Raw genomic sequence first — 20,092 nt, forward strand, 5'->3', positions numbered from 1 at the left:
TGGCGACTAAACAACAAGAAGATATTGAAATATTAAGGAATCTAATGATCTCCAAGAGAATCGACCACGCACCATCCAGCCTTGTAGTCCGAGATTTCATCACTGAGCTAATTAGGCTTTTCTGTATTTCAATCATCCGTTTCCCGGAAACAGTGAAAAATGAAACTACAGAAAATCAGTCATTCAATGCCAGGTCGTCACAAAAGTATTAGATGCTTCGTCCAATAGTATTCGAACAGTTCTCACGTAGAACGATTTGAAAGTGACCTTCAGGCTGTCTACTTGTAGATGTTAGAAATACTCGGGTCGGCCAATTGTTTTTAAAAAAGTACTGTAATTATAGTAATTTTACGTGTCCCCTATTTTTGGAAAGTCGCTTTGCAAAAAGGTGGGGATATGGCACAAAATCTTCCCAGATCTGTGGAAATTCTCTAAGATTTCTCGTTTTCCCCAATATTTCCCCACAATCTTATGACACATTGGGCAAATTCATCTATTGTGAGATACTGTTGATTTTATTACTGTCATCATTAGCGTTATTATTGCTATTTAAACATAAATATCAATATGAAAAGCGCCACGCGAATCATCTGATATGTGAGGGTTAGAATACTACCCGGACGCCCGAACCGAAACAGGTAGTTTTCTTAGGGAGCCACACCCTGAGCCTTTGACCTACGGGAGATGCAGTCCCATGGTAGCCAGTGACCAATAATTGGTTCATACGCCGCTTGTTCCCTCAGGATCTTGGAGTCCAAATGGATCATTGGTTTGGAACCAGGGTTTCTCAACTCCCCTAGGTGGATCCTTCATATCCACCGACCCGAATAAAGCTCCGGACATTTGCTTTTCGTCCTCTCAATTCCGTAAACAACACCCACACTGCGAGAGGAAAGTGGATAGGGCTTTTCTGGCAGTAGCTGTATACGCGTTGCCATGTAAGAGCATTTCGAGGAGAGGTGATTTCCCCCATCCTCGACCGTACCAGGGCATTTGGACTGCAAGGTAAAATATCTTGCCTATGGTTAAACGTAAACATTAAGTCGGTAGATATTGCCTTATTTTTAGTTAGTTTCTTACGCTAGGATTCAGAACAAATTTCCTCCTTCTTGGTGCTCAACATTTGGACGTACCAGGACTCCGATACTGTTCGTGTTTACACTGGACCCCGTTGCATATCACTTCAAGCATCAGCAGTTCATTAAGTATGCAACTGAGTTCTGATAACTTCTAAATTGTCCCACAAGTATTAGGTTGGTAATATTCAGGATTGCACCTAGTCGTCCTGACTGATATATATGAACCCTGACCAGGTAGTTGTGGTTACATCAACTTTGGGATTCAATTACTGTCCAGTCTCAAGTAGAAGGTAGCACGTTTTGGATTCTAATGCTAGCTAATATCCAAAAAATATACGGAAAGGTTTAACATTTAGTAATATCGAGGGGTTATTTTAATATCTACATATTTCAACAGAAATTAATCAAACGTGGTCCTTAACATCAAAACGGGAAAGTACACACTTTCTAATAAACTATTCCTACATTAGTCATATTTTTTCATTTTAATATAGTGGATTGAAGGTGTTTGGTAATAATTAGCAGAATGGGAAATGCCGTTTAATAGGTTATAAATTAATCTTAAGTAAAGTTAAACTTTGAGAACATATTGTTAGACTTTGACAAAATTTCACCTCCACACAGACTTTCGCGGAGATATAAATTCTTCAAGACAGGTAATAAATTCGACCAACGCTACATTACCGCCTTCGTCCCCTCTAAACTTTACAGTGTTTTCATAAAAGATATATGGGTTTTGTCAATGTGCTATCTATAACACGGTCTTACTATATATTTTTTTATTAATTTTGCCGGATAGTGTAAGTGTCCGTGTGGTAAAGATATTTACAATAAGATTTGGGTACTGATTTTCCTATGTGCAGTTTAGCTTTATGTTGTAGTGATAAATCATGATGAAATATTCGAGCCTTTTTTATTTGGGTTGAAGGCTATCGAGTTTTAGAAGCAAACGATCTGATTTTATTTAAGTCTGAGGGCGTATAATTTCAGCCAACTTTGAGAGTAGGTAACAAACAACATCAAAGTCATCCTGTTGTCATCTAATTTTGTCAGCGTGAATCAATCACCTGTTTAATAATATTGCTAGCCATACGGACAATAAGTGGTTTACCTGTACGTTCTTACTATTTTCAGTTCACCTAAATAAATATTTTAGGCTCAGTATTTTAGTTTAGTTTGGATGCAGTATTGGTTATTAAGTAGTTTGCGTTTATTAATTTGCCAATATTCCATCGTATGAGTATAAAAGTATTGAATCATCGTTCTTTTTTTACCCTTTTGGAACCAATAAAACAAAAGATAAGTGAACACGGGTTTTCCTCGTATATAATGTGGCAAGAAATATCACAAAATTTGTGTAAAAATGTGTCCGATACTTTTTTATTGGAATACATGCATAAATTATGCGGTGGCAACCCTCACTGTTCTGGCAGCAAAGGAAATTACGAGATAGCAAGTAAATACATTTTACTGCATTTTTTAAATTTTCTCAAGCCACTATATTTTCACACTTATTAATTAAGCTGGCTTATACTAGTAATTTTTGTTCATCGCTTCGTGTAATGAGACACTTGGATTTAGTAATGTCATATGGCTACAAAATTATAATAAGTATTTAGACATTGTTGAAATTCTCATGTTTGTTTGAAGTACGTTAGGGGAACTTACACATGTATGCGTCCTAATTTAAATTAAATCTGTAGATAAAGAGACAAGTTTACGGGTGGTTCTTATGGGGAGCATATCGTAGCTGCAACTATACACCTAACTATTTGTAATTTCCATTTGTTATCGGAGCATGAAATTCGTTTCTCTTATCTACTCATAGATTGTATTACTGATTCAATTTCTAGCTAAAAATTCATCTGAGCCACTGTGACTGATTTCGTGCCCCCCCTACGGTCGAGGATGGGGAAATCACCTCTCCTCGAAATGCTCTTACATGGCAACGCGTATACAGCTACTGCCAGAAAAGCCCTATCCACTTTCCTCTCGCAGTGTGGGTGTTGTTTACGGAATTGAGAGGACGAAAAGCAAATGTCCGGAGCTTTATTCGGGTCGGTGGATATGAAGGATCCACCTAGGGGAGTTGAGAAACCCTGGTTCCAAACCAATGATCCATTTGGACTCCAAGATCCTGAGGGAACAAGCGGCGTATGAACCAATTATTGGTCACTGGCTACCATGGGACTGCATCTCCCGTAGGTCAAAGGCTCAGGGTGTGGCTCCCCAAGAAAACTACCTGTTTCGGTTCGGGCGTCCGGGTAGTATTCTAACCCTCACACATCGGATGATTTGCGTGGCGCATATGTATTTGATGCCTTTTATACCATTGTTTATATGTTTAAATAAATCGTGTCATATCACAAGGTTTCCAGCTACATGTTATGTTTATCGGATGGAAATCGATTTAGTAGCCTACACTTGCCAACGTGACATAAATCAACGGTCATCGATTCCGTGGATTGATACTATCTTTGCTTGGTACCCTAGAGCTTTCTTTTAACTCACTATTGTGTCACATAGTCATCGGTACTTGCCTTTAAACCTCTCTCCACCTACTTTAATTTGAACAGGCTGTTAGTGTCACCCTCACGTAATTATGCACTTGGTTTCTAGGTCACGATTGTAAATTGATTGATATTTATTTCTGGTGTTACAGTTCGATTTATTTATTGTCTAAAATATTGTCAATATTGTAGACTTCATAGAAAGGAGCTGGAAAGAATGGGGTTGGCCTGTTGTCGACAGACAAGAATTTTATGTTACTCTTCCTTTGGGCCCTCCTGAGAATGGTCCATGGAATGAGGTTCTTCTAACCAACTCGGATGGCACCGAAGTCATACACAGAGCTCAAAATAGTGGTGAGTTTCTACATTTTCATATCTATGATTTGATCGTTTTAGTGAACATTTTTAATTAGTGATGTCCGTAAAAAGGCATAACTTCGTAGAATATATCCGTACTCCAGAGTAATTAGTAGTTATGCATTTAGATATATGGTTAAATCTTGTCTATTTGTTGATGGTTCGTTGAACATTTCAGTATTGAGATTACTAATCGACATGACTTGGAAAACTCTTTAAAACCAGGTATCACTGGACAGCTGTCTCATCCTAGTATTTGGCTCCTCAGTAGCACCCATTCATAGAGGGCTGTTACCTAATGTATAGCTCAACAATATATGTTCTATACGATAATACTTAGTTAAGTTCTAGAAACCCTGTGAAATCATTTCTATTTGATGAATCACAGGAATCGAAAGTTGAAATATAATGTTATCTTTGTTACAAGTTGTCGGTTGTAAATATTGTACTATATGCTACATTATCAGTGACAAATCATTTTACCTTCATTAATTTATTTCTACTTGCTGAATACACTACTATTATGTTCCTTGTTTAGACGTACAATCAGAATGCAGAAAGAATGTTCACGAATCCCTCATAGTTTTGATTTATATATTATTTGATTCAGGATGTAAAATATACAACCACAATGTACAACGGTTTACAGGTCTTAGTAAGCAAAAAATGGGGTCGTTTTTTAAATATAATACTGAGTAAATGTTAACTAACTTGTTTTTTCTGCGACAGTTATGTAAGAAAATAATATCAAATAATAATAGTAAATAATAATATCTCTTGTCACCTACACCACTATAATCATTGTCCATTGGCTTTTTAACTTGTATCATATCTGATTAGCGTTTTCATCTTAATGGGACTTAAGTAACAGTTATTTGTGGTTGTATAAGGCATTCGTCAGTGTAATAGGCACTCGTGACTACTATATAAAAGTGACCAATACTCATCAGGCGAACATGTGAGAAAAACCTTTCTCAAAAGATGTTAACAATAGTGTTTAAAACAATACTAGTAAGGTAATATACAAATGACAAAGCTGTAGTTTAGTTGTTTGAGGATTCCGGTTTCTGGACCGCAGACTCAAACTCTGCTTTTTCTACTGCGATTCGGAAAGCCAGGTTTTGTCTCTATTTGTTAAATGAAGACATTTAAAGTTAAGTATGGGAAGTGTACATGTTTTAAGTACTTTGTTAACGTTTTGTTCTGTAATTTTAGACATGAATTCATAATTAAGCTGCATTTCCCGATTACTTTAACGTCATTTTGCTGTATTCAATGTTATGATGAATACACCAAGCCGTCCACATATTGTATTTTTAAGTCTGTCGACATAAGTAGTATGTAACACCAACCGTAAATAGAAAATCTGGCAGTAGAAGGCTAAGGGGATCGAGTTGAATAGAATAAAAGGGAAAATATAAAGGATTTGTAAAGTGGAAGAATCATAAAGAATTTGTGGGACAAGTGATGGAAATTTGCAAATTAAGTATTCACTGTATTGTTCTCATATTTTACCAATATATTCTGTAATTTTGCGTTAAAAATATATCGGATATCCTTACTTGTGATCACCTTCACCACAATACTAGAGTATTACTGTGTGCTACACTGGGCACGATTGCGATTAAGTAATCCTTGTTCATCAATATCTATTTTTCCTGGAACTGATGAACGTAAACAAATTATTAGTCTAGTTAATTGGGTTGGGATATTGAATTTAACTAGTGTAAACTAATAATCCTGTTTCTATTTCTATCAATATTTTTCACTGTTCCTTAAATATTTTACAAAACACGTTGGTTTTCTAAATATTCTGGAAAATAATTTTCTACATCTATAGTTACTGTTCCATCGAAATCTGAAATCTGCTCTCAAAATGTAACTGTTGACAACTCCTGCAGTAACCAATTACCTGTTTATCAGGCTTATTCATGCTCTGGTGAGTCGTTTGGATATTTTGTATTTGTGAACTATGCAAGACGTAAGGATTTGTTGTTGTTTGATAAATTGCAAGACCGAAAGAAGGGTGAACCTAGTCATATATGCAACAAGAATGTCATTGTAATTGCCAGACTGGGCAACGGAACTCGACAATCCAAGTTAAAAAATTTAATGGAACATTGCACTTGTGGTCAAAACAATACTTCACTTCCTGACCACCATCCTGGCGCTCTTATTCTGTATCCTGATCCACAAGATTTTGCTGTAAATGATCTAGTTTATCCTAGTGGGAAAGGGTTACCAGGGGATGCTCCTGTATTTGGTCATATGAATATGAAATATGCTGGCGGTGGTGATCCGACCTGCACTGGATTTCCATCACTTCGTGAGTTGGTATTTTCGAATGTTTAGGATTTGTTTGCATTTCAGATATTTACCCACCGACTGAAGGATTTCTTCAGAACAATCTTAGTTTATCATTTTCTGACCAGAATCAAGTTGATGTGGATATATCAATACAGAAAGTTGCTGTTCTGTCGTCTGTTTCTTCTATGAATTACCTAGGGAATATGTTCAAATATGGGTCTTTGGTGATATTCGATGAATTTTCGAATAATAAAGGCATTAGAATTCTCATGAAAATCTAATATGTATATCAGTCAGTCATATACAACACAGAACCTGGAATAAATGTACGTCGGTTCGAATTTCCACAACACATTGTCACAAATGTATGAAATTATCCAGATAAATTTCAGAGTAGTCATAATTAGTAACGTCGATAGTAGTAAAAAAGTACCAAAAAGCTATTAGCGGTATGATTTACGAGGAAAGGATGAATTCGTGAAATGAAAATACATGAGATGAAATTAAGAATCTAAGGGAAGATAAAGAGCGAATACATTTTCACTACTTTCAGTGTCACCCAACTGAACAACCCATACAATTTATGCGTATAATTTTGATTCTCTTGTGTTTTTTAGCTCTTCAATATATATTAAATTTATTGGTGAATTATAACGGTCTGAGGTTTTATCAAAAGATTAGTTTATTTACTGACATTTCAGTTGATAAAACTAGTCAAACGTTTGAAAATCTTTTCATTTTATTAAATTACTTGACTGTTTGCCGTAATTTCTATTTTGAACTTTTAAAACATACCTTAGTTTTATGTTGTCCTTTTGATTCCAGCCCATATTTATCGAACTGATACACTTGTACAAGGTGATGCCCTTACACAGATTCCTGTTCAACCTATTGGCTATGATGATGCCAAAATATTTCTATCGAGCTTAGAGGGACCAACTATCCCTAATGATTGGGATACTCGTTTGGCGACTCATTTGGGACCATCAACTAAAACGTAAGGTTTTATAAGTAATTCTATGTTTGACAACTGGCTTTCAAAGGTATTCTTTATAAAGCAAGTAGTTCACGCGTATTTTATGCTGTATCAGTTAGAGGCATGGTGATGATTTTGTTACTACTCTTGTGGTTGATTATCTCACTCTGTTCAAATACTCAGTCCCTCAGAGTATCAGCTAACTCAGTGATAACACTTTGATGGAATGATAGGTAGTTAGATTTGAAAGGAAGGCTAGTGATGATTTCTGACTATTTTGAGAAACACCAAGACAATCCAAACGGTTAACTTACTGTCGAATGTAACCATATAACAATTTATTAATTTTATGAGCAGGTTTGGTTGATGCTTTATTCATATAATGTTATTTTGTTTCTTTTCATATAATTTCATGGCTAAGAATTTCATTCTCACTGATATTTTCCAAAAGTAATTCCACATATTTTAATTAATGGCTTACAGTACTACTGAACATGAAATAGTACCTTGTAAATTATAACTCGTGGTTAGGATATTCGGATATGCTGAATAAATTACGAACTATTCTACAGTGTTCGTAATAGTGGTACTACTTCTGTGGCTAGGTCCGTGGTCGAAAGTTTAGTTTATAAAACCCTAAATATTAACGTGTATTTAGACACATCATTCAGCTATCAGTTCTCGTTTTTACATCCGACCTCAACTTCTCCCTGTTTTCTATCTAGTTAGTACCTCGGGTGTTCGGATCATAAGTATGGTTCAGAGTAAGCAAACCTCTACTGGATTATTAAGTTATATTTCCCGTTTTGGACTTCATCCCACGTTTTGAATTTACAATTCTTTGTAGAACGTGGTTTGGTTTAGAGGACTACTACTAGCGGTGAATGTCTATGTTTGAATTTAATCCTATCTGGTTTCCTCCACGCAGTCCATCCATGATCTTGGTAATGACTTATTCTCATTTTTTCTCAAGCTTGTCCAATCATATTACAAAGCTAAGATAAGAAAAAGGAAGTTGATGTAGCTGGTTTATGAAGATCATAGGATGCTTGTAATTTGGTGGGAGATAGATTTCGAATTAATCTGCCCCACTGTCAGATTTTAAGGTGTTCTACCCAAAATCCAGAATTATTATTTTTCTGGCCCCAACCGGTAAATTCATATTCAGGTCTAAATGACTGTCGATTATGTTCGTCGACCTATTCAATGTTTTCATTTGATTACCTTAGGCTTCTTGTTCACGCAGGCCTAGGTCACCTAATGTTAGCTGATTGCCAATTTTCCAAATTAGGCATTCGTTTATAAAAATTGAGATTGTTTTCAATTCTTCAGCTTACCGATTGTCAGACGATCTTACATTGTTCTCTAAATTTCACAAATCCGTTTAATTGGGTATTTTCAGCAAGATTCAATATATATATATATATATATATATATATATATATATATATATATATATATATATATATATATATATATAATTAACTTGTAGATCATTATAAGTTTCCAATTTAGATTTTTTGATTTGTTAAGAAATAGATTGATGTTAATGTAGGTTTAGGTAGAATTATATCTTTGTATTTTACAATTCCTAATAATATTTAGTGTAACAGTGTAGGATTGTTACATCCTGTAACCTTGACTAAAAAGCTCAAAAAAGTGAACGTACGTACTAATGTTTGTTTATTTATCTTTATTATAGCTGTTTGAAAGTTGTAGTACATAATGAAGTTTCTAAAAACCCAGTGAAGTTATGTAATGTAGTGGGTATAATGCCGGGTGAAATGACACCTACTTCAACTGAATCTGATCAATATGTAATTATGGGTAATCATCATGATGCGTGGGTACAAGGCGCTTGTGATCCAGGATCAGGTATGATGATTTTACAAGAAATCGCTCGAATTCTTGGCGAGGCTTATCGTAACGGTAAGATTATTTATTTCTGTTGTATTATGCATGTAGATATATAACTATTCTTGCATATAAATTCTTAATTATTGTTAGTTTATCATCAAAAACTTTGTGTTAAAGCAGATGATGTTTGATCAATAAAGTCCCACCCAGTCGCCTCAAAATAGTAAAGTTTCGTTGATAGGCAGTGGGAATTTAAAGAATTGATTTGTATTAATAATTCATGGTATAAAGCGAATGAAATTACAAGGCTTCTATTCTTTCTACATGAGTAATGAATTTTTCTAGATTACCCTTTGTATCACCATTTAAATCAGAAAGTCCTTGCAGTCTTATTTTTAGCATTACGACGTATACTAATGAGATTCAAATTAGTCTATATCTTTGTAGATTGCAGCAACAATTATAAGTTGTAACAGTGGCCAATTTTTATTAAGCAGCTTACTATTACTAACAATTTCGTATCAATCCATAGTACTTTATATGGTTCCGGGTAAAAGAGTTCATTTTACAAGTCAGTACTTCATTCTCGTTAGATTTTACACTAAAAATATGATGAAGTTTAAGAAACAGGTTATCAATATATATATATATATATATATATATATATATATATATATATGCATGTCTTCATTTGGTGAACATTATGTATTACTGTTTTTGAAAAAGGTTTCAAACCTCGTCGTACGATAATTCTTGGTTCTTGGGATGGAGAGGAATTTTCTGTCTTGGGTTCAACACATTTTGTACATAAATCTGAATATGAACTATTATCTAGATGTGTTGTTTACATCAATTCAGATTGTCCAGTTAAAGGTCATAAAACTTTTTCAGCTCGAACCGATAGTTTATTAATTGATAGTCTTATAAATGCTGCAAAATTAGTTCCAGTTGATCCACCAATAAATATGCAATCATTCTATGACGAATGGTTAAATAATAAGATGAGTGATCGTAATGAACCTATGTAAGTTTGGATAGATTTCTCTGTTTCAATGGTCATTTTTAACATGAGAAGTAATAAACAAATTCTTTTAATTTCATTGTACGTAGAAAGTAATTCAGGCACAAGAAAGTTCTATCCTATGTGTGTTTGATAACGGCTTCAGGGTATTCTGTCGATTGAATAGTCATTGTTACTGTTTTGTTATGTTGTGTGTATGTTAAATCTGTTGCATCCATTATTCTGCTGTTTATATTTGGGGACGGGAACGATTGCGATCCCCACATCGCTCTAAGTAAAAACAACATGCTGGCGCAAATGGTGACCTTATTGACTCTCCAAATAAACATCATTTAACCAGCTACACTCATTTATGTACCAATTCTACATAGTTTATTGGTCAATAAACACCATATGGGTTAAAGGATAAACAGACTTACTGTAAAACATATACATAGAATATTACTAAAAATATGATTGTCATGCTAGTCGGAAGTTCACACCTGTCATACTGAACGAAATTCTCACTTTATTGGTACAAACATATTGACCTGAAGTAATGTTACACTGGAAAATATAAAATTAATGTCGTATCAAATAAAATTGTATGATAACAGATAGCAAATTTACGTATGAGGTTCTTCGCTTGGTACTTTCATATATCAATTAGGGAATAGAAGTTATTTCTTGACTTAGATGGTGTTATAAAATAACGTCATCTACGAACGTGGTTCGAGGTTCGAAAATTGGATTCTGAGTTCATTTTAGAACTTCTATGCCAAGGATGGGTAAAGCGAGTGTCTCATTATCACTGTTGATGTTACACATTCACGTGTGAGATCGTTTCGTGATATTGTGGTATGTGCTACTTATATTGACATAAGTAGTATGTGATGTTAGTCGTAAACAGAAGGTCTGGAAGCAAAGAGACAAGAGGATCGAACAGTAAAGAATGGAAACAAAATACAATTTGTATAAAAATGCATGAACATTGAAGTCTGAGTCATTTTGAGACAATCGATGAATATTTTGCAAATTAAGCATTTACTTTATGATTGTTAGATTTTATTAACAAGTCCTGTAATTTTGTGTTAAATGCATTCGACTGTCCCCACCCGTGTTCTGTTCACTACAATATAAATGCGATTTTTTTTCGACACTTCATGGAATAAAAAGGTTTAGTTACAATAAGCTTAGCTATAAAATCTTATTGATTGATCAATACAAGAACTTGCGCAATGACAGTAATTTCAGTTTCACGTGATAGACGGAAAAAATTGGAATAATATTTAATAAAAGCTGACTGTAATTATGTAAGAAGAATTTACGTATACAGTAGTGTGACGGTTCTGAACTTGCTGAATGATCATAATTGGAATGGTCGAGACCACTGTAAACGATTTGAAGCCAAGTCACTAAGGTTTCTCAACCATGGAAAGCGTGAACTTTGTCACATTGTTACAGTGGCGATCGTTTAATTTACGGTTTGGCTAAATTTTATTTAACTTCTTTATTAGTTTTTCTCTTCTAATATAAGCCATCCACTTGTGAACATAACTAACAATAATGGCCTGTTTCGCTAATCTCTTACTCTTCTAACATTTTATTTATATTAGTTTCATAAGCAATGTTTTAGTTCTATAACCTCTAACTTTTTATCTTTCATGACTAGTGATAATATATTTCCTACTCCTGTTATTATTTTGCACAGTTATATTACTTATAATGCAAATGATGTTATAATTCTGAAAATACACTCCTAACTATTTATTTTGGTCAGTGTTCTTCTAGAATCACATCTCTTGGTGGTGGATCGGATCATATACCTTTTGCCTATCGTTTAGGGATTCCATCAACATATCCAGAGTTTCTACCAGTAAGTTTGTTTACTGTTTGACATTAAAACGCTATTCTTGTACTGATCTATAAAGTCATTAGATTTGAAACCTTGATGACAAACTTTAACGTAGTTCAATGAATTGTGTTGTAATAAATTATTGGTTATATATCACATATGATTGTGTCTTCGTAACATTCCTCAAGAATCATTGAATAATCCTGTGACCACTGTCATCGGTAAACATAGTATACTAGACGAAGGTGGCACATCAATTAGTGAGGTTGTAAGTCTTCATCGACTGAAGTGTTCAGAACATGTGTTACGTATGCCTAAACTCCGCCTACCTTGACGGACAATGTTTGTTGTTGTAGAAGCAGTTTGGAAGAAAGCTAGGAGCGGCCTAGTCATGATGTGGCATTAGTCCACGAGGTTATTGGCTGTTGGTATGAGCAATTTTGTTAGAAACAGATGACCTGGTTTGAGTCCGATCAATAACCATGTTTAGTGGTTATGGAACGTTGGGTGACATGGCTTAAAAGCAGTCGCCGTGGCACAGTTGCATTCACTCGTTATCTTACCCAAGATCACACTGTAAAGGGAAATCTTTAATAGTGTGACGTTTTTGTATTGAATATCAATTAATCGACCAATTGTACTATTTGAAGAATAGTTATTTAGAATAATCTACCCTTTTGATTTTCACGTTAATTATAGGTTACGTAGTATTTGCAACTTTCCAATATAATCGTCCTAGTAATTTGTTGGTAGAAATTTTCAACTTTTTTTTTCTTTGTTTGCTTTTTGTTTGTGTTATACCGTATTACTTATTAATAGTCAGTATATTTATAATTGAAAAATGCGACACTTCAATCTTGACAGCTGCACAAAAATAGGGTAAGAGAAGATGAAACTTTCACGATTCACAAAAAGATAAACTAAGTAAAGACCACAGCATATAATTTCATAAGTTATGTTGGGCAGCTATGTTACAAAGGTCACACTAATAATTGTTATCGTGGCCAACTCAAAAAGATTAATGTCCCTTGCATCCTCATCTCGTTTATATTAGGCGGAAAATTATAGTCTGAGGGTCGAAACATTCCTCCATCTTTTCCATTAGAAGTTTATTTGATTTAATCAGCGTAGGACAATGGCGTTAATTTATTCTGGGTTAATAAGATATTCGGAATGAGTATATTTGTCGGTTCTCTAAAACGTTCATCATTTCTATAGAGCTTAATAAAGAGATTTGTTTTTCAAGTGAACAAAATGTATGGCTTAGTTCACTTTGATTGATATAATGTTTTATCTTGATTTGATTGATAGAATCAAGTTACAAAGTAATTAGTTGTAAGCTAAGCGTTTTCTGTAATTATAATTTAACAAGTGTATGCTTTATTTTATTCCATTAACGTTTCCTTCTTTTTGTTATAGGACGATGGCTTATACAATACACCAGTTTACCACACTGCTTATGATATTATTGATGTTGTAGAAAGATTTACTGATCCTGCTTCACCATTTACAGGTCACTTCCCTCGACATAGATTAATTGCGCGTTTAATATTAACGCTTATTATACAGTTTGCATGTGCTCCACGTCTGCCACTTTCGATATTGAGATGTTCACAATGTTTATTGGATGATTGGTTGAAATTTATGGAGTTAGTAACGCATCAAATACCTAATATTTCAGAATATGATGTGAATCTAGGTAAATTTTTAATATACCGAATAATTTATTGTCCTAACCCTTGGAAGTTGTTGATTTTCTCCAATAGTTCTTTCTTTTTGTAATTAGCCATAACTATTTTTTCAAATGTTTTTACATGAGGTATATTTCATCTTTTGGTGGATTCAGTCCAGCTTACTTATCATCGGTGAATAATGTGAAAATTGTTTGCTTCGAAAATTTCTATTCCCGATTGAATAAACCGAATCTACTCTCATTTAGTTGGCTTTTTCACGTTGATTATTTTTATACCCGGAAACCTGCTCTAAATCAACCATGTTCCGCTTAATATTCTTATTTTCCTAAAGCGTCAGATCTTTACGTTAGTTATTAACCAGTATTATTTGGAAGACTGGGTTATGAGCTGTTACTATTCCATATGACTGCGTTTTTCAGTAACCGTTATATGTATTCGCGTAGTTGATTGTCTTCTAGTCCTAATGATTCATAACCAATCGTTGCTAAAGTATAACGCCGACTTTGGATGATTTTGGCCAATCAAGAAATAGCATTTAGATTCAACAGAATTCACGTTATAACAGCAAAATCTTCACGAAGGACCAACAGTTTTAACATGGTTGGTGAACTGTTTATTATTATAAACCATTGTAAGGCAAAGGTTTGGAATTAAGACAGGGTTTGAGTAACACTTATTCACATTGACAAATAGTTATGTACATAGTTTTTTGATTAAAATGTGGAGAAGCTTTTAGTTACTTTAAGAATTCATCCATGATGGTTATACTCATTTCAACTCTATTTGTTTCCCACCATTCTTCTATGAAAAATTATTCACTCACTCGTCATCTTAAAAACTGCTTAATTTCGTCCTGTCATGTTCATCAATTTTATTTTTCATAGTAACTTCCTATTGGTCGGTTTTACTCAGCATTCCATTAAGTACAAGTTGTCCGTCATCGCGTTTTGAATTCCTTAAAAAAACGACCGAGCCGCTATCCTAAATCTTATTGGTTCGGTGTTATAGTGTTTGTTTTCTTTGGAATTGCAGCTTTACATAAATTGTCAAAAGTAATTGGATCCTATCTCTATCCAACCTGTTTATTTCATATGCATCATTATTCTAACGGAAATTAATTGGGATCTTTTAGCATTACAATTATGTATTTGATCGTTCTCATTTTATTTGCGTATCGACGGTTCAGAAGCAGTTTCAACTTTCAAGTTGCACCTTTATTTTTACTTCATATAAAAGCAAATTAACACCTAATGTCAACTAATAATAACTCGAACTTACACAAACAGTCAGCCAGTCAGTCAGGTACAACGTAGGACGAGGCACATATATGCATCGGTCCAAGTTGCCATACCTCATTAACACAACAAGATGGACACCGGATTCATAAAAGTAGTTAATTCAGAGGTGGTAATATATAAAAGAAAGATTGCAATAAGGATATAGTACAGGAAGAAAAAATTAGTTTGTAGAAAGAAAGATATGAAGCAACTTTAATCTCTTAGTTTAAGGGAAGACAGGGAGTGTGTACACGGACGCCATTGTGATCCATTCTGAGCCATGTCACCAAGAGTCTCCAACCATTGGTTACGATAGTCACGCGGACCCCAAACAAGTAGTCCGCATCTACCAACATGGCTCAGACTAGAAGTTAGTGACTTCAATAACTGATGCCACGTTTTGGTTTGGCCGCCCCTAACTTTCTTCCAACCATCCCCAACACCGGTTAGCATTGCGCGTCGTGGTAATCGGTGTTTGGGCATACATAACACGTGGCCCAACCATCTCAGTCGATGAAGATTCACAACCTCATCGACTGATTTACCATCATTCCCTAATACCCTGCGTCTAACCTCCCTATTACTTACCCGGTGATCCCAGCAGACGCAAGCAATATTTCTGAGGCATCTGTGGTCAAATACTAGTAGCTTACGAGTGTCTTCTACTCTAAATGGCCATGTTTCGCTGCCGTAAATTAAAACAGAACGGACTGCCGCGCAGTATACTCATCCTTTTATTGATAGACGGATATCTCGCCTTCGCCATAGGTGACGTAAGTTGGCAAAAGCCAAACGAGCTTTTCGAATCCGTGCTGAGATTTCTTCAGACACCAACCCATTAGGGCTGATCAGACTTCCAAGATAAGTGAAGTTGTCAACGCGTTCGACTACTTCACTCCCTATCCTTAGTTCAGGTGTTGACGCAGACCAGTCCTGAAGCAACAACTTGCATTTAGAGGGAGAGAAGCGCATTCCAATCATTCTGGCATTGTTGCTCAGTGCTATCAAAAGACTGCATTTTATCAGCGTCTTCACCAAACAGGACTATGTCATCTGCGTATTCTAAGTCGATAAGTGGACCTCCTGGAAGGAGATCAATACCCGAGAAATCAGTAGTCGAGAATGTTATTTCCATCAATAGGTCTATGATGAAGTTAAACAAAAATGGAGAAAGTGGACAGCCTTGACGGACACCACTTGAGGTTGCAAAAGTAGATGACAGTTCGCCATAAGCCCTGACTCGACTAGTAGTGTTCGAGTAAATAGCCTTCACAAGGTTTATGTACTTCTGAGGTACGCCTTTCAATGACAGACACTGCCACAGAATCTCGCGGTCTACCGAGTCAAGAAAGACCACCATTGTCGGACGTCGATAAGTATGCCTGTGTTCTAGAACCTGACGAATGGTGAATATGTGGTCGATGCAGCCACGACCAGGTCTGAAGCCAGCATGGTTCTCTCGTGTTTGCAGTTCACGAGTCTTAGTTAGGCGTCTGATAGTTATCGAGGCTAGTATTTTAGATATTATATTAGTTGAACTAATCCCTCTATGGTTGTCACAGGATGATTTTAACCCTCTCTTATGTATTGGGACGATAAGTGATTGTGACCAGTCAGATGGAATAACGTCTAACTCCCAGATCTTAGCTAAAATATTAGTCAACCTAATCGCTAAAATTTGACCATCCTTAAAGACCTCTGGAGCTAATCCATCTGGACCAGCTGCCCTTCCTCGTTTCAGATTAACGATAGCCTTTTGAACTTCAGCTAGGGTTGGGGGACCTACTTCAATGTTCCATTCACAGTGTCTGGGAATGGAGGGTAGTTGTAGAGTAGCTGAAGGCCAGCTGAACTGTTCTCTGAAATGTTCCGCCCATCGTTCTAAACGTCTGGACTGAGAGCAGATGAGGGTATCGTCTTTTTCTGATATCGTCTGACTTACACTTGACTTATTAATTCCAGTTTCTTTTATTAGTCTGTAGAGCTGTCTTGTGTTCCTTATAGCCGCCGCCTTTTCCATCTCTTTTGCTTTCGTTGCCCACCACTGCTCACGGTCGTTCCTTAGACTTTTGCTTAACCTAGATCTGATTTGTTGTCGCTCTTCATCGTGTCCAGAGCCTGATGGGATGAGTTTACGAGAATCCATCAGTGCAATAGACCTAGAGGAAATCCATTGGTTCTTTGTAACCCTGTGGTTTAAATCACTGATAGATGTCACTGCTGTTTCCACAGCAGTTTGTATAGCTTTCCAAGCAACATCTGGGTCAGCCTTGCTTTCAGAGCTACCTAAGTGTGACCTCAGTTGTTCCTGGAACCTACTTTTCATTTTCTCGCTTCTCAATTCAGTTCTAATGGATCTTTTTACTGAGGCTTTTTTGCGTCCAGTGAGGCGCAAGCAGATGCGTGCCCGTATTAGGGCGTGGTCGGAGTCCAAGCCGGTACTCCAGAATGAGCGACAATCTTCTACCGACCCTCTCCAACGATGACTGATGGCAATATGGTCTATTTGGGTCCATCGTTGATTTGGTGTAGGGGGTCGCCATGCTAGACGATGTCTCTCCTTATGCTTAAAATTTGTGTTTGCTAAAAATAAACGATTGTCTGAGCACAGTTGCAGCAGGCGATCACCATTATCTGTTCGCTGAGCCGGAATACTAAAATACCCACTTAAATGCCTTTCTGTTTGGTTTAAACTACCTACCTGGGCATTAAACTCACCTGCTACGAGTACTATGTCTAAACGTTTAGTTTTCTGAAGAAGTTCAGATAGCTTTACACATACACACACAATCATTCATTCATTTACCTTCACATTGTGGACTTTTCAGATGATTCGCATATAACTGGCTCATGTTATCCTGCTTACTAAAGCCACCATCTGAATATGATTGGATAAGCACAACATAGATCTGATTTGATTATTGAACATGATACATTCTTTGATAATTCTGATTTTGATTATTACCTTAAAGGAGTTCAGACACGTTTGCTGGACGAAACGTTGGAATTATTTAAATTTCAATCGCTGAGATTGTTTCGAATATAATTTTTACAGACAATGTCTTTATACTCGACGCCCATTTTCTGTCAAACTATTCGTTCTAATATTGACAAATATTGGTATAAATTTACATAATTTGCCGAATATTTTAAACTTTTATGGAAAGCCGTTTGAGAGAAAACGATTTTCTAGCTAAATTTCTTTCTGTCTAAATGAAAGTGATTTTTGTCATGTTTCTTTTCTTTTTTTAGATTGGGTTTTGGAAGAAATTCAGAAGTTTAAGAAGTCATCTCAAGATTTTGAAGATTTTGCAAATACTATGGAAAGAAATTGCACTAGGTAGGTTTAGGAATAGATAAAATGTTTAGCGAAATTGTCTCCCGATTTTTTATTCCCCTGTTACTGCTTAGTTTTCATATTTCCTTCTAAGAGCTGTTCATGTTTGCATTAATAAAGCATTTCAGTCAAGAAACTGTAACTTGTATACTGTTTAGCAGTGGCAAGTCATTTGATTAAATCAATAATTTCCAACTAATGTCGTTGAGACATGTTTGACACACCGCTCATTCAGAATAGCTGCGTTGACTAACACGAATGTGTTAATTAGTTGAAAAAAAGGGACTGATCAGTTTAAAGCTGTACAAGTCTATGACAACAGTGACTGTTAATCTCATCGTTGTCAAGATGTGATGGAATTTTCTCGAGTTTCGGTAGATGATTTAATTAATTGATTTTTTACAGATTTGGAGAAACGAGTCTCAGTACTGGAGTTGCATCCACTGTCTTCTTGTCAACATTGTATTGAATTTGATGTCTGTGATAGTTTTCTTTTGAACTAATCTTGATTTTTAGTTTTATTATCCGTGCCCTTACTTCTTTCTCCATGTTGTTTTTATGTTTGAAGAATTGGAACGAAACATATTTGTTAGCGACTTTATGGTTGGTGAGTAACCGAAGAACGGTCAAATTGACTACAAAGCGGCTTTTATTGGTTTTATACGACGCAAAAACAAATAACTGTGATTTTGCTTACCTTATGAAGAACTGTGTCATTTAATTTTACCTTTGAAAAATCGGATCTTTCAGGTCGTAGGATTTTAGTATCTGTCTGAATTAGTCTATACACTATGTGTTATTTCTTTTAGCCGCTCACTACAGTTTCACTATAACGGGGTGCTTTTATTATTATAAGATCATACGAAGAATAGTCACATCAATGATTGTGGTTAATAGTTAGATTTTACCATATAATGTGATAAACAATCCATTGAAAAAAGTCAGTGCACTATTTCTAATAAACAGTACAATTGTTTTCGTTATTTTTATCTTGAATTTTAGTTTTCCCTCCTATCTGAATCGTATACTTGTTGGTGTTTCTAAACATTTTGTTGCTGCTGGTCAATGTGAAAAATCATCTTTGAAAAATGTCATCCAAGGAACTACTGGTTATAAATCAGTTTATTTTCCTCATGTAAAATCATCATTTAAAAATCTTAAGATCTTATATGATAAATGTAAGACAAAAACTTCAAATTCAACAGAACTGCACGATTTCAAACTGGAGCTTTCAAATGTTTTGAATTGTTTACAACAATTAACTAATTGGCTTCGAAATAGTTGGATTGGTTTGACTAATTCTTCAGTAGTATTATAATAATTACTTTACATATTCATTTTTATATGGACTTTAGTAAAAGCTAACATACTTTTCATGTCATTTTATTAGACTTTTAACTAATAGTGTTTTTTACCTTCAAAATATATTTTGTATATGCAAGTGATTTCTCTTCAATTTAAAGCAATGTATGTTATGTGAATTCCAAGGGTAGAGGAAGAGCAAGACGACGGAACAGTTGTGTGCTTAGTTATTCCGAAACTATCTTTCCTCTTCAATATTTCTGACTTCAGTGCTTGAACTTTGATTTTTATATGACCATAGTTAAGTTTGTTGAGGATTCTATCAAAGGTCGCTAATTGTCCTTGTTATATGTTAGTGTCCTAGTTTAATATTATTATTCAGTGTTTACTGTCTATTGGGTAAGATAAGCGCTTTCCTGAAGGTTGTGCTTCTAGTATTTCTGTCTAAACCTTTACCATATAACTGAACCCAAATCGGGTTATAGTTCCTTTTTAGGTTGGAAGTTTTTGGCTTTTTATGATTGGTTCGCAAACATTTTAC

General features: G+C 35.2%; 1 protein-coding gene across 3 annotated transcripts; it reads left to right on the top strand.

Moving 5' to 3' along the window:
* The first annotated feature begins 238 nt into the window (after positions 1–238).
* NAALADL1_1 (Aminopeptidase naaladl1) lies at positions 239–19,773 on the top strand. 3 transcript variants are annotated; one of them, XM_012936445.2, is made up of 11 exons: positions 239–305; positions 2,379–2,535; positions 3,782–3,943; positions 5,787–6,272; positions 7,079–7,250; positions 8,932–9,158; positions 9,813–10,110; positions 11,878–11,962; positions 13,361–13,640; positions 18,165–18,252; positions 19,252–19,773. In XM_012936445.2, the coding sequence occupies exons 2-11, from the start codon at positions 2,409–2,411 to the stop codon at positions 19,565–19,567; spliced, it is 2,241 nt and encodes a 746-aa protein (XP_012791899.1). In that variant the 5' UTR covers positions 239–305; positions 2,379–2,408; the 3' UTR covers positions 19,568–19,773. The 3 variants fall into 3 exon arrangements, with proteins under 3 accessions (XP_012791899.1, XP_051066582.1, XP_051066583.1); XM_051216031.1 differs by having other exon boundaries at positions 239–2,535; positions 11,867–11,962; XM_051216032.1 differs by lacking the exon at positions 2,379–2,535 and having other exon boundaries at positions 239–328; positions 5,787–6,579; positions 9,813–11,962; positions 18,165–19,773.
* The last annotated feature ends 319 nt before the right edge of the window (positions 19,774–20,092 follow it).

The sequence above is a fragment of the Schistosoma haematobium genome, chromosome 4 (assembly GCF_000699445.3).
Source record: "Schistosoma haematobium chromosome 4, whole genome shotgun sequence".
Taxonomy (NCBI): domain Eukaryota; kingdom Metazoa; phylum Platyhelminthes; class Trematoda; order Strigeidida; family Schistosomatidae; genus Schistosoma; species Schistosoma haematobium.

What these genes read in the sequence shown, in the direction of transcription:
- NAALADL1_1 (XM_012936445.2), top strand. Translation starts at nt 2,409, where the DNA reads ATGTGGCAAGAAATATCACAAAATTTGTGTAAAAATGTGTCCGATACT. An exon ending in ACACAGAGCTCAAAATAGTG is followed by an intron (nt 3,944 to 5,786) that starts GTGAGTTTCTAC and finishes CTACATCTATAG; the next exon opens with TTACTGTTCCATCGAAATCT. An exon ending in CATATCCAGAGTTTCTACCA is followed by an intron (nt 11,963 to 13,360) that starts GTAAGTTTGTTT and finishes TTTTTGTTATAG; the next exon opens with GACGATGGCTTATACAATAC.